Source organism: Drosophila subpulchrella, unplaced genomic scaffold (genome assembly GCF_014743375.2).
Source record: "Drosophila subpulchrella strain 33 F10 #4 breed RU33 unplaced genomic scaffold, RU_Dsub_v1.1 Primary Assembly Seq44, whole genome shotgun sequence".
NCBI lineage: Eukaryota > Metazoa > Arthropoda > Insecta > Diptera > Drosophilidae > Drosophila > Drosophila subpulchrella.
In genome coordinates, this window is record NW_023665655.1 from 1,364,049 (window position 1) to 1,376,431 (window position 12,383).

The 12,383-nt window shown below is 43.5% G+C and overlaps 3 protein-coding genes and 1 long non-coding RNA gene across 8 annotated transcripts; all 4 read left to right on the forward strand.

Annotated features, from left to right (window-relative positions):
- Window positions 1–230: 230 nt before the first annotated feature.
- LOC119562390 lies at window positions 231–883 on the forward strand. The gene is made up of 3 exons (XM_037875582.1): window positions 231–249; window positions 321–464; window positions 517–883. Exons 2-3 carry the CDS (start codon window positions 400–402, stop codon window positions 860–862), a joined length of 411 nt encoding a protein of 136 aa, XP_037731510.1. The 5' UTR covers window positions 231–249; window positions 321–399; the 3' UTR covers window positions 863–883.
- A 2,395-nt stretch (window positions 884–3,278) lies between these two features.
- On the forward strand, window positions 3,279–4,017 carry LOC119562395. The gene is made up of 2 exons (XR_005221823.1): window positions 3,279–3,480; window positions 3,537–4,017. It is a non-coding gene; the product is annotated as an uncharacterized LOC119562395 (long non-coding RNA).
- Window positions 4,018–4,302: 285 nt separating this feature from the next.
- On the forward strand, window positions 4,303–5,224 carry LOC119562391. 4 transcript variants are annotated; one of them, XM_037875584.1, is made up of 3 exons: window positions 4,303–4,658; window positions 4,726–4,873; window positions 4,926–5,224. In XM_037875584.1, the coding sequence occupies exons 2-3, from the start codon at window positions 4,809–4,811 to the stop codon at window positions 5,215–5,217; spliced, it is 357 nt and encodes a 118-aa protein (XP_037731512.1). In that variant the 5' UTR covers window positions 4,303–4,658; window positions 4,726–4,808; the 3' UTR covers window positions 5,218–5,224. The 4 variants fall into 4 exon arrangements, with proteins under 4 accessions (XP_037731512.1, XP_037731511.1, XP_037731514.1 ...); XM_037875585.1 differs by having other exon boundaries at window positions 4,640–4,658; window positions 4,730–4,873; XM_037875583.1 differs by having other exon boundaries at window positions 4,303–4,873.
- A 2,293-nt stretch (window positions 5,225–7,517) lies between these two features.
- LOC119562392 lies at window positions 7,518–8,222 on the forward strand. Of its 2 annotated transcripts, XM_037875588.1 has the most exons (3): window positions 7,518–7,656; window positions 7,724–7,871; window positions 7,927–8,222. In XM_037875588.1, the coding sequence occupies exons 2-3, from the start codon at window positions 7,807–7,809 to the stop codon at window positions 8,213–8,215; spliced, it is 354 nt and encodes a 117-aa protein (XP_037731516.1). In that variant the 5' UTR covers window positions 7,518–7,656; window positions 7,724–7,806; the 3' UTR covers window positions 8,216–8,222. The 2 variants fall into 2 exon arrangements, with proteins under 2 accessions (XP_037731516.1, XP_037731515.1); XM_037875587.1 differs by having other exon boundaries at window positions 7,518–7,871.
- The last annotated feature ends 4,161 nt before the right edge of the window (window positions 8,223–12,383 follow it).

Below are 12,383 nucleotides of genomic sequence, written 5' to 3' on the forward strand. Positions count from 1 at the left end.
GCCATAGGAGTGAGCGAGCGGCAAATACGCGGCAAACGCTTTTCGTCGGGCCTGTTTTTCAGCGCGGCTCTCAGATGAGCTAAGGAAATACCAGAAAAAAAATAGCTGATCTAGCGAGTTAATTTTGATGAACGCCGTTAGCCGCGACCCAAAGATTAAAATATGTATTCTTCGGCGGTGTTCGTGCAAAAGCGGTGCCAAAGCTACAAATTAATAATGGCAGGAAAACTCCAAAATCGCCTGCAGGAGGTCAGTGTAGATGAAAAGGGACGCCTAATCCAAGCTGTTACCCATTAATGTGAGACTTCACCGACAGACAGCAATAGCACAATGGGGTAAATCCGCAGAATAGTAGAAGTGCTGGATGAGATCCAATAGAAAATCCCAGAGGGAAGGAACATGACGACTGGGACATCGCCCCATATATCGACATCCTGCCGGACGTATCCTCGCAGAGAAAGAAGGTTCTGGCCAAAAGAATTTGGATACGTTGTACTAATATAAGTATCTTTTTAGCAGAACCACCGGAACGATCTCCGATGAGCTCTCCACTGGGGGATCACAGGACTCTACCTCCACCAGCTATTTGGCAGCTAAAGCGGAGATGGAGGATGCGCTGGCTTCTATAGGGAGGAGGAAAAAAAAGGCGCCCGCTAAGGGACAGCTGGAGAAGCCATTGCCAGGATGCTGGGCGACTTCCTGCAGCATCAGGCGGAACAACCACGTTCCCAGCCCAACTCCGACTTCCTTTAGGTCCAATATGCTATCGGCATTCGGAGCTAAACTGCAGATGGCGCGGAAAAGATGGCGAGGCATCCGTGAGACGAGAAGGAACCTTTTAATTATTAACATACACAAATAAAAACATTCGTTGAACATTCCATTTATTATACCCGTTACTCGTAGAGTAAAAGGGTATACTAGATTTGTCGGAAAGTATATAACAGGCAGAAGGAAGCGTTTCCGACCCCATAAAGTATATATATTCTTGATCAGGATCACTAGCCGAGTCGATCAAGCCATGTCCGTCTGTCCGTATGAACGCTGAGATCTCGGAAACTATAAGAGCTACAATATTGATTCAGATTCTTGAAATTCCTGCGCAGCGCAAGTTTGTTTCAGCAGAGTGCCACGTCCACTCTAACGCCCAAAACTGGCTCCTACAGTTTTGATGCTGGAATAAAAATTTTAACTGAAATGTACTGTTCTCTTCAATACCTATTGATTGACCCAAAAAAAGTTTGCCACGCCCACAAACTTCAAAAAATCGTAAGTATGAACGTGGATATCTCGGAAACTATCAAAAATAGAGAATCGGGATCTCAGATTTAGATTCCGTAGCTTTGTAAGCAGCTCAATTTTGTTACGCGAATATGCCACGCCCAAAGCTGTGGCGCCCACAATTTTTATGCTAGATACAAAATTTTAACTGAAATGTATTGGTCTCGTCAATACCTATCGGTTGATCCAAAAATTTGCCACGCCCACTCTAACGCCCATAACGCTTAAATCTGTCTACCACCGGTAGATGGCGCATTTAAATCTCGCTTTGCTGCTTGCATATCTCCATTTCCCTTTGGTCCCTTAAGCTGAGTAACGGGTATCTGATAGTCAAGGTACTCACTATAGTGTTCTCCCTTGTTTTTATTTTAATTTCTTTGTGCACCAGCAGACTCTTCTTTTTAAAATTGCTCCAATTGATTTGCTTTCCGTTTGTCAACAAACCCAGCTGCTTGATATATATCAATACCTATATATCTACATTCCAATAATCATACCAATTCCAATATTACTTAAAAAGTTGTGAATTACAAAGTTAATAAGTGAAAAAGGAGTTGCATGGGTAATAATACCGCTACCTGGCGCTAGGTGCCGCGCAAAAAAAGAGTCCCTGCAATATTATTTTAAAATTGGTAAAGCCTAGTACTCACATCGACGAAAACCGCGAGCTGACCACAGGAGTGAGCGAGATGCAAACAGGCGGCTAATGCTTTTCGTCGGGTCTGTTTTTCAGCGCGGTACTCAGATGAGCTAAGGAAACACCAGAAAAAATACCAGATTTCGGGAGTGAATTTTCGATGAACGCCGTTAGTCGCGGCCCAAAGAATAAGAAATTTAATCTTCGGCGGTGTTCGTGCAGAAGCGGTGGGCAATTTTAAATGGAAGAAAAACCACAAAAACTGTTAAAGCCTAGTACTCAGATCGGCTAAGAGTTTCACTAGTCGAAAAATCTTATTCTTTGTAGTGTGACCGATGTTTTTAAAGTTCACCCGCAATGCATGTAGCATGGTCTCACTGTCAAGCGGCTGGGATTGTTGCCAAACGGAAAACAAATCAATTGCAGAAACTTAAAAAGGAGGAGTCTGCTGGTGGTACACAAAGAAAGTAAAATAAAATTAAATGGAATGTTCAACGAATGTTTTTATTTATGTAAATTAGTAGTTTAAAGCTTCTTTAACGTCCCACGAATGCTTCGCCATCTTTCCCGCGCCACCGCAGTCCAGCTCCGATTCCCAATGGGCATATTGGACCTTGAGGAAGTGGGAGCCGGATTGGGAACGGGGTTGATCCGCTGATGCTGCAGGATGTCGTCCAGCATCTTGGTAGTGGCTGGCCATGGCTTTTCCAACTGTTCCTTAGCGGACGCCCTATTTTCCTCCTACCTATAGAAGCCAGCGGGTCCTCCAGCTTCGCCTAAGCTGCCAAGTAGCTGGTGGCTATGGTGTACGGAGTCCTAATGGAGAGGTCTTCGGAGATCATATTACTGGTGGTTCTGCCATAAAGATTCTTCTATTAGTACAACGGAACCAAATTATTTTGGTCAGATCTTACTTTCTTTGCGAGGACACGCCCGGCAAGATGTCCATGTAAAGAGCGAAGGCCCACTCGGCATGTTCCTTCCCACTGGGATTCTCTAGTGGATCTCCTCCAGCACTTCAACTGTTCTGCGGATTTGCCCCTGCTGTGGTATTGCTTCCTGTCGGTCAAGTCCCACAATAATGAGCAACAGCTTGGATTAGGCGTCCATTTTCATCTGCACTGACCTCCTTTAACCGTTTTTGGGGTTTTTCTTCCATTTAACATTTTTTAATTCCCCACCGCTTCTGCACGAACACCGCCAAAGGTTAAATTTCTTATTCTATGGGCCGCGGCTTACGACGTTTTCATTTTTTCTGGTTTTTCCTTAGCTCATCTGAGTACCGCGCTTAAAAACAGACCCGACGAAAAACCTTAGCCGCGTATTTGCCTCTCGCTCACTCCTATGGTTAGCTCGCGGTTTTCGTCGATGTGAGTACTAGGCTTAAAGGAGGTCAGTGCAGATGAAAACGGACGCCTAATCCAAGCTGTTGTCCATTATTGTGGGACTTGACCGACAGGAAGCAATACCATAACAGGGGCAAAGGAACAGTGGGAGGGACCATGGCGAGTGGACTTCGATCTCCACATGGACATCCTCCCGGGCGTGTCCTCGTAAATAAAGTAAGACCTGGCCAAAAGAATTTGGTTACGTTGTACTAATATAAGTATCTTTTTAGCAGAACCACCGGTAATACGATATACGACGACCTCTTCAATAGGACTCCGGACATCACCACCATCAGCTACTTGTCCAGCTTAAACGGAGCTTGAGGACTCGCTGACCTATAGGTTTAAATCCATTAACGACCTATTAATCCGACGGTTACCCATTTATAATTTGTTATTTACAAGTAACGAGATACAGTATTTTGCATTTATATCGAACAGAGTAAGTAAAAGCAAAACCGACTACAAAACACGTAAATTTATGAGTCAAGCGCTTAGGTTAGATATTATAAGTCAGCCATGGAAGCAATCCAATACCAGTTGAAACTATTAACATCATGCATTTTAATAACATACAAAAAAATTTTGAAATAAAGAGAATGTTAGTACGTAGTTTGAAGCTACCTACATTATTTTTCTAGATGTGCCGCGAACTTAATAAATGAGTTACACGCAAACTCGTCGACTCCTTTGAGCCTTGTAAAAACTTAATTATTGTGTAAAGATTGATGTCAGCATCATAGCAATCTGAGATATTTCATTTCTATTCTATTCTTTAATCAAGCAACATCAACGAATATCTCAAGACTGATTCTTTGGAAACTTTTTGAGTGATACCAGCGTGTACAGGAAGAAAATATTAGTCTAGAAATGGTGGATTTTTTATATATGGGATCAATTTTTCGAGCCGTTGTATGGCTCCTGGGCCTGCACCAACAAATTGCTTATTGGTGTTAAAATATATGTTCTCAAATCAAAAAAAAAGTATAAAAATCGCCTAAGCTCGTAAAAAGTACTGAGTAAAAGCACTGAAATACTGAATCGATTTGTGTGTGCGGTTCCATTTTCCTATAGTCTAGTACTCACATCGACGAAAACCGCTAGCCATAGGAGTGAGCGAGCGGCAAATACGCGGCAAACGCTTTTCGTCGGGCCTGTTTTTCAGCGCGGCTCTCAGATGAGCTAAGGAAATACCAGAAAAAAAATAGCTGATCTAGCGAGTAAATTTTGATGAACGCCGTTAGCCGCGACCCAAAGATTAAAATATGTATTCTTCGGCGGTGTTCGTGCAAAAGCGGTGCCAAAGCTACAAATTAATAATGGCAGGAAAACTCCAAAATCGCCTGCAGGAGGTCAGTGTAGATGAAAAGGGACGCCTAATCCAAGCTGTTACCCATTAATGTGAGACTTCACCGACAGACAGCAATAGCACAATGGGGTAAATCCGCAGAATAGTAGAAGTGCTGGATGAGATCCAATAGAAAATCCCAGAGGGAAGGAACATGACGACTGGGACATCGCCCCATATATCGACATCCTGCCGGACGTATCCTCGCAGAGAAAGAAGGTTCTGGCCAAAAGAATTTGGATACGTTGTACTAATATAAGTATCTTTTTAGCAGAACCACCGGAACGATCTCCGATGAGCTCTCCACTGGGGGACCACAGGACTCTACCTCCACCAGCTATTTGGCAGCTAAAGCGGAGATGGAGGATGCGCTGGCTTCTATAGGGAGGAGGAAAAAAAAGGCGCCCGCTAAGGGACAGCTGGAGAAGCCATTGCCAGGATGCTGGGCGACTTCCTGCAGCATCAGGCGGAACAACCACGTTCCCAGCCCAACTCCGACTTCCTTTAGGTCCAATATGCTATCGGCATTCGGAGCTGGACTGCAGATGGCGAGGCATCCGTGAGACGAGAAGGAACCTTTTAATTATTAACATACATAAATAAAAACATTCGTTGAACATTCCATTTATTATACCCGTTACTCGTAGAGTAAAAGGGTATACTTGATTCGTCGGAAAGTATGTAACAGGCAGAAGGAAGCGTTTCCGACCCCATAAAGTATATATATTCTTGATCAGGATCACTAGCCGAGTCGATCAAGCCATGTCCGTCTGTCCGTATGAACGCTGAGATCTCGGAAACTATAAGAGCTACAATATTGATTCAGATTCTTGAAATTCCTGCGCAGCGCAAGTTTGTTTCAGCAGAGTGCCACGTCCACTCTAACGCCCAAAACTCCTACAGTTTTGATGCTGGAATAAAAATTGTAACTGAAATGTATTGTTCTCTTCAATACCTATCGATTGACCCAAAAAAAGTTTGCCACGCCCACAAACTTCAAAAAATCGTAAGTATGAACGTGGATATCTCGGAAACTATCAAAAATAGAGAATCGGGATCTCAGATTTAGATTCCGTAGCTTTGTAAGCAGCTCAATTTTGTTACGCGAATATGCCACGCCCAAAGCTGTGGCGCCCACAATTTTTATGCTAGATACAAAATTTTAACTGAAATGTATTGGTCTCGTCAATACCTATCGGTTGATCCAAAAATTTGCCACGCCCACTCTAACGCCCATAACGCTTAAATCTGTCTACCACCGGTAGGTGGCGCATTTAAATCTCGCTTTGCTGCTTGCATATCTCCATTTCCCTTTGGTCCCTTAAGCTGAGTAACGGGTATCTGATAGTCGAGGTACTCACTATAGTGTTCTCCCTTGTTTTTATTTTAATTTCTTTGTGCACCAGCAGACTCTTCTTTTTAAAATTGCTCCAATTGATTTGCTTTACGTTTGTCAACAAACCCAGCTGCTGGATATATATCAATACCTATATATCTACATTCCAATAATCATACCAATTCCAATATTACAAAGTTAATAATTACAAAGTTAATAAGTGAAAAAGGAGTTGCATGGGTAATAATACCGCTACCTGGCGCTAGGTGCCGCGCAAAAAAAGAGTCCCTGCAATATTATTTTAAAATTGGTAAAGCCTAGTACTCACATCGACGAAAACCGCGAGCTAACCACAGGAGTGAGCGAGATGCAAACAGGCGGCTAATGCTTTTCGTCGGGTCTGTTTTTCAGCGCGGTACTCAGATGAGCTAAGGAAACACCAGAAAAAATACCAGATTTCGGGAGTGAATTTTCGATGAACGCCGTTAGTCGCGGCCCAAAGAATAAGAAATTTAATCTTCGGCGGTGTTCGTGCAGAAGCGGTGGGCAATTTTAAATGGAAGAAAAACCACAAAAACTGTTAAAGCCTAGTACTCAGATCGGCTAAGAGTTTCACTAGTCGAAAAATCTTATTCTTTGTAGTGTGACCGATGTTTTTAAAGTTCACCCGCAATGCATGTAGCATGGTCTCACTGTCAAGCGGCTGGGATTGTTGCCAAACGGAAAACAAATCAATTGCAGAAACTTAAAAAGGAGGAGTCTGCTGGTGGTACACAAAGAAAGTAAAATAAAATTAAATGGAATGTTCAACGAATGTTTTTATTTATGTAAATTAGTAGTTTAAAGCTTCTTTAACGTCCCACGAATGCTTCGCCATCTTTCCCGCGCCACCGCAGTCCAGCTCCGATTCCCAATGGGCATATTGGACCTTGAGGAAGTGGGAGCCGGATTGGGAACGGGGTTGATCCGCTGATGCTGCAGGATGTCGTCCAGCATCTTGGTAGTGGCTGGCCATGGCTTTTCCAACTGTTCCTTAGCGGACGCCCTATTTTCCTCCTACCTATAGAAGCCAGCGGGTCCTCCAGCTTCGCCTAAGCTGCCAAGTAGCTGGTGGCTATGGTGTACGGAGTCCTAATGGAGAGGTCTTCGGAGATCATATTACTGGTGGTTCTGCCATAAAGATTCTTCTATTAGTACAACGGAACCAAATTATTTTGGTCAGATCTTACTTTCTTTGCGAGGACACGCCCGGCAAGATGTCCATGTAAAGAGCGAAGGCCCACTCGGCATGTTCCTTCCCACTGGGATTCTCTAGTGGATCTCCTCCAGCACTTCAACTGTTCTGCGGATTTGCCCCTGTTGTGGTATTGCTTCCTGTCGGTCAAGTCCCACAATAATGAGCAACAGCTTGGGTTAGGCGTCCATTTTCATCTGCACTGACCTCCTTTAACCGTTTTTGGGGTTTTTCTTCCATTTAACATTTTTTAATTCCCCACCGCTTCTGCACGAAGAAAAAAAATAGCTGATCTAGCGAGTAAATTTTGATGAACGCCGTTAGCCGCGACCCAAAGATTAAAATATGTATTCTTCGGCGGTGTTCGTGCAAAAGCGGTGCCAAAGCTAAAAATTAATAATGGCAGGAAAACTCCAAAATCGCCTGCAGGAGGTCAGTGTAGATGAAAAGGGACGCCTAATCCAAGCTGTTACCCATTAATGTGAGACTTCACCGACAGACAGCAATAGCACAATGGGGTAAATCCGCAGAATAGTAGAAGTGCTGGATGAGATCCAATAGAAAATCCCAGAGGGAAGGAACATGACGACTGGGACATCGCCCCATACATCGACATCCTGCCGGACGTATCGTCGCAGAGAAAGAAGGTTCTGGCCAAAAGAATTTGGATACGTTGTACTAATATAAGTATCTTTTTAGCAGAACCACCGGAACGATCTCCGATGAGCTCTCCACTGGGGGACCACAGGACTCTACCTCCACCAGCTATTTGGCAGCTAAAGCGGAGATGGAGGATGCGCTGGCTTCTATAGGGAGGAGGAAAAAAAAGGCGCCCGCTAAGGGACAGCTGGAGAAGCCATTGCCAGGATGCTGGGCGACTTCCTGCAGCATCAGGCGGAACAACCACGTTCCCAGCCCAACTCCGACTTCCTTTAGGTCCAATATGCTATCGGCATTCGGAGCTGGACTGCAGATGGCGAGGCATCCGTGAGACGAGAAGGAACCTTTTAATTATTAACATACATAAATAAAAACATTCGTTGAACATTCCATTTATTATACCCGTTACTCGTAGACTAAAAGGGTATACTAGATTCGTCGGAAAGTATGTAACAGGCAGAAGGAAGCGTTTCCGACCCCATAAAGTATATATATTCTTGATCAGGATCACTAGCCGAGTCGATCAAGCCATGTCCGTCTGTCCGTATGAACGCTGCGATCTCGGAAACTATAAGAGCTACAATATTGATTCAGATTCTTGAAATTCCTGCGCAGCGCAAGTTTGTTTCAGCAGAGTGCCACGTCCACTCTAACGCCCAAAACTCCTACAGTTTTGATGCTGGAATAAAAATTTTAACTGAAATGTATTGTTCTCTTCAATACCTATCGATTGACCCAAAAAAAGTTTGCCACGCCCACAAACTTCAAAAAATCGTAAGAATGAACGTGGATATCTCGGAAACTATCAAAAATAGAGAATCGGGATCTCAGATTTAGATTCCGTAGCTTTGTACGCAGCGCAATTTTGTTACGCGAATATGCCACGCCCACAAGCCGCCCAAAGCTGTGGCGCCCACAATTTTTATGCTAGATACAAAATTTTAACTGAAATGTATTGGTCTCGTCAATACCTATCGGTTGATCCAAAAATTTGCCACGCCCACTCTAACGCCCATAACGCTTAAATCTGTCTACCACCGGTAGATGGCGCATTTAAATCTCGCTTTGCTGCTTGCATATCTCCATTTCCCTTTGGTCCCTTAAGCTGAGTAACGGGTATCTGATAGTCGAGGTACTCACTATAGTGTTCTCCCTTGTTATACCCGTTACTCGTAGAGTAAAAGGGTATACTAGATTCGTCGGAAAGTATGTAACAGGCAGAAGGAAGCGTTTCCGACCCCATAAAGTATATATATTCTTGATCGGGATCACTAGCCGAGTCGATCTAGCCATGTCCGTCTGTCCGTCTGTCCGTCTGTCCGTCTGTCCGTCTGTCTGTCCGTCCGGATGAACGCTGAGATCTTGGAAACTATAAGAACTAGGCTATTGAGATTAGGCGTGCAGATTCCTGAGCTTCTTACGCAGCGCAAGTTTGTTTCAGCAGAGTGCCACGCCCACTCTAACGCCCACAAACCGCCCAAAACTGAGGCTCCTACAGTTTTCATGCTAGAATAAAAATTTTCATTGAAATGTATTGTTCTCATCAATACCTATCGATTGACCCAAAAAACAGTTTGCCACGCCCACTTGAACGCCCACAAACCGCCCACAAACTTCAAAAAATCGTAAATGTGAACGCAGATATCTCGGAAAATATCAAAGATAGAGAAATGGGAATTCAGATTTAGATTCCGTAGGCTTGAGCGCAGCGCAAGTTTGTCACGCGAATATGCCACGCCCACTCTAACGCCCACAAACCGCCCAAGCCTGTGGTGCCCACAATATTCATGCTAGATAAAAAATTTTAACTGAAATGTATTGGTCTTGTCAATACCTATCGGTTGATCCAAAAAAAACTTTGCCACGCCCACTCTAACGCCCACAACGCTTAAATCTGTCTACCGCCGGTAGGTGGCGCATTTCAACCTCGCTTTGCTGCATATCTCCATTTTCCTTTGGTCATTTTAGCTGAGTAATGGGTATCTGATAGTCGAGGTACTCGACTATAGCGTTCTTCCTTGTTTTTATTTTAATTTCTTTGTGCACCAGCAGACTCTTCTTTTTAAAATTGCTCCAATTGATTTGTTTTCCGTTTGTCAACAAACCCAGCTGCTTGATATATATCAATACCTATATATCTACATTCCAATAATCATACCAATTCCAATATTACTTAAAAAGTTGTGAATGTCAAAGTTAATAAGTGAAAAAGGAGTTGCATGGGTAATAATACCGCTACCTGGCGCTAGGTGCCGCGCAAAAGAAGAGTCCCTGCAATATAATTTTAAAATTGGTAAAGCCTAGTACTCACATCGACGAAAACCGCGAGCTAACCACAGGAGTGAGCGAGATGAAAACAGGCGGCTAATGCTTTTCGTCGGGTCTGTTTTTCAGCGCGGTACTTAGATGAGCTAAGGAAACACCAGAAAAAATACCAGATTTCGGGAGTGAATTTTCGATGAACGCCGTTAGTCGCGGCCCAAAGAATAAGAAATTTAATCTTTGGCGGTGTTCGTGCAGAAGCGGTGGGCAATTTTAAATGGAAGAAAAATTACAAAAACTGTTAAAGCCTAGTACTCAGATCGGCTAAGAGTTTCACTAGTCGAAAAATCTTATTTTTTGTAGTGTGACCGATGTTTTTAAAGTTCACCCGCAATGCATGTAGCATGGTCTCACTGTCAAGCGGCTGGGATTGTTGCCAAACGGAAAACAAATCAATTGCAGAAACTTAAAAAGGAGGAGTCTGCTGGTGGTACACAAAGAAAGTAAAATAAAATTAAATGGAATGTTCAACGAATGTTTTTATTTATGTAAATTAGTAGTTTAAAGCTTCTTTAACGTCCCACGAATGCTTCGCCATCTTTCCCGCGCCACCGCAGTCCAGCTCCGATTCCCAATGGGCATATTGGACCTTGAGGAAGTGGGAGCCGGATTGGGAACGGGGTTGATCCGCTGATGCTGCAGGATGTCGTCCAGCATCTTGGTAGTGGCTGGCCATGGCTTTTCCAACTGTTCCTTAGCGGACGCCCTATTTTCCTCCTACCTATAGAAGCCAGCAGGTCCTCCAGCTTCGCCTAAGCTGCCAAGTAGCTGGTGGCTATGGTGTACGGAGTCCTAATGGAGAGGTCTTCGGAGATCATATTACTGGTGGTTCTGCCATAAAGATTCTTCTATTAGTACAACGGGACCAAATTATTTTGGTCAGATCTTACTTTCTTTGCGAGGACACGCCCGGCAAGATGTCCATGTAAAGAGCGAAGGCCCACTCGGCATGTTCCTTCCCACTGGGATTCTCTAGTGGATCTCCTCCAGCACTTCAACTGTTCTGCGGATTTGCCCCTGTTGTGGTATTGCTTCCTGTCGGTCAAGTCCCACAATAATGAGCAACAGCTTGGATTAGGCGTCCATTTTCATCTGCACTGACCTCCTTTAATCGTTTTTGGGGTTTTTCTTCCATTTAACATTTTTTAATTCTGGTATTTCCTTAGCTCATCTGAGTACCGCGCTTAAAAACAGACCCGACGAAAAGCCTTAGCCGCGTATTTGCCTCTCGCTCACTCCTATGGTTAGCTCGCGGTTTTCGTCGATGTGAGTACTAGGCTTAAAGGAGGTCAGTGCAGATGAAAACGGACGCCTAATCCAAGCTGTTGTCCATTATTGTGGGACTTGACCGACAGGAAGCAATACCATAACAGGGGCAAAGGAACAGTGGGAGGGACCATGGCGAGTGGACTTCGATCTCCACATGGACATCCTCCCGGGCGTGTCCTCGTAAATAAAGTAAGACCTGGCCAAAAGAATTTGGTTACGTTGTACTAATATAAGTATCTTTTTAGCAGAACCACCGGTAATACGATATACGACGACCTCTTCAATAGGACTCCGGACATCACCACCATCAGCTACTTGTCCAGCTTAAGCGGAGTTTGAGGATTCGCCGACCTATAGGTTTAAATCCATTAACGACCTATTAATCCGACGGTTACCCATTTATAATTTGTTATTTACAAGTAACGAGATACAGTATTTTGCATTTATATCGAACAGAGTAAGTAAAAGCAAAACCGACTACAAAACACGTAAATTTATGAGTCAAGCGCTTAGGTTAGATATTATAAGTTAGCCATGGAAGCAATCCAATACCAGTTGAAACTATTAACATCATGCATTTTAATAACATACAAAAAAATTTTGAAATAAAGAGAATGTTAGTACGTAGTTTGAAGCTACCTACATTATTTTTCTAGATGTGCCGCGAACTTAATAAATGAGTTACACGCAAACTCGTCGACTCCTTTGAGCCTTGTAAAAACTTAATTATTGTGTAAAGATTGATGTCAGCATCATAGCAATCCGAGATATTTCATTTCTATTCTATTCTTTAATCAAGCAACATCAACGAATATCTCAAGACTGATTCTTTGGAAACTTTTTGAGTGATACCAGCGTGTACAGGAAGAAAATATTAGTCTAGAAATGGTGGATTTTTTATATATGGG

Coding starts and splice junctions, on each gene's coding strand:
- LOC119562391 (XM_037875583.1), top strand. CDS start 4,809: ATGACGACTGGGACATCGCCCCATATATCGACATCCTGCCGGACGTAT. Junction 4,874..4,925: donor TATCCTCGCAGAGAAAGAAG/GTTCTGGCCAAA, acceptor GTATCTTTTTAG/CAGAACCACCGGAACGATCT.
- LOC119562392 (XM_037875587.1), top strand. CDS start 7,807: ATGACGACTGGGACATCGCCCCATACATCGACATCCTGCCGGACGTAT. Junction 7,872..7,926: donor TATCGTCGCAGAGAAAGAAG/GTTCTGGCCAAA, acceptor TCTTTTTAGCAG/AACCACCGGAACGATCTCCG.
- LOC119562390 (XM_037875582.1), top strand. CDS start 400: ATGACGACTGGGACATCGCCCCATATATCGACATCCTGCCGGACGTAT. Junction 465..516: donor TATCCTCGCAGAGAAAGAAG/GTTCTGGCCAAA, acceptor GTATCTTTTTAG/CAGAACCACCGGAACGATCT.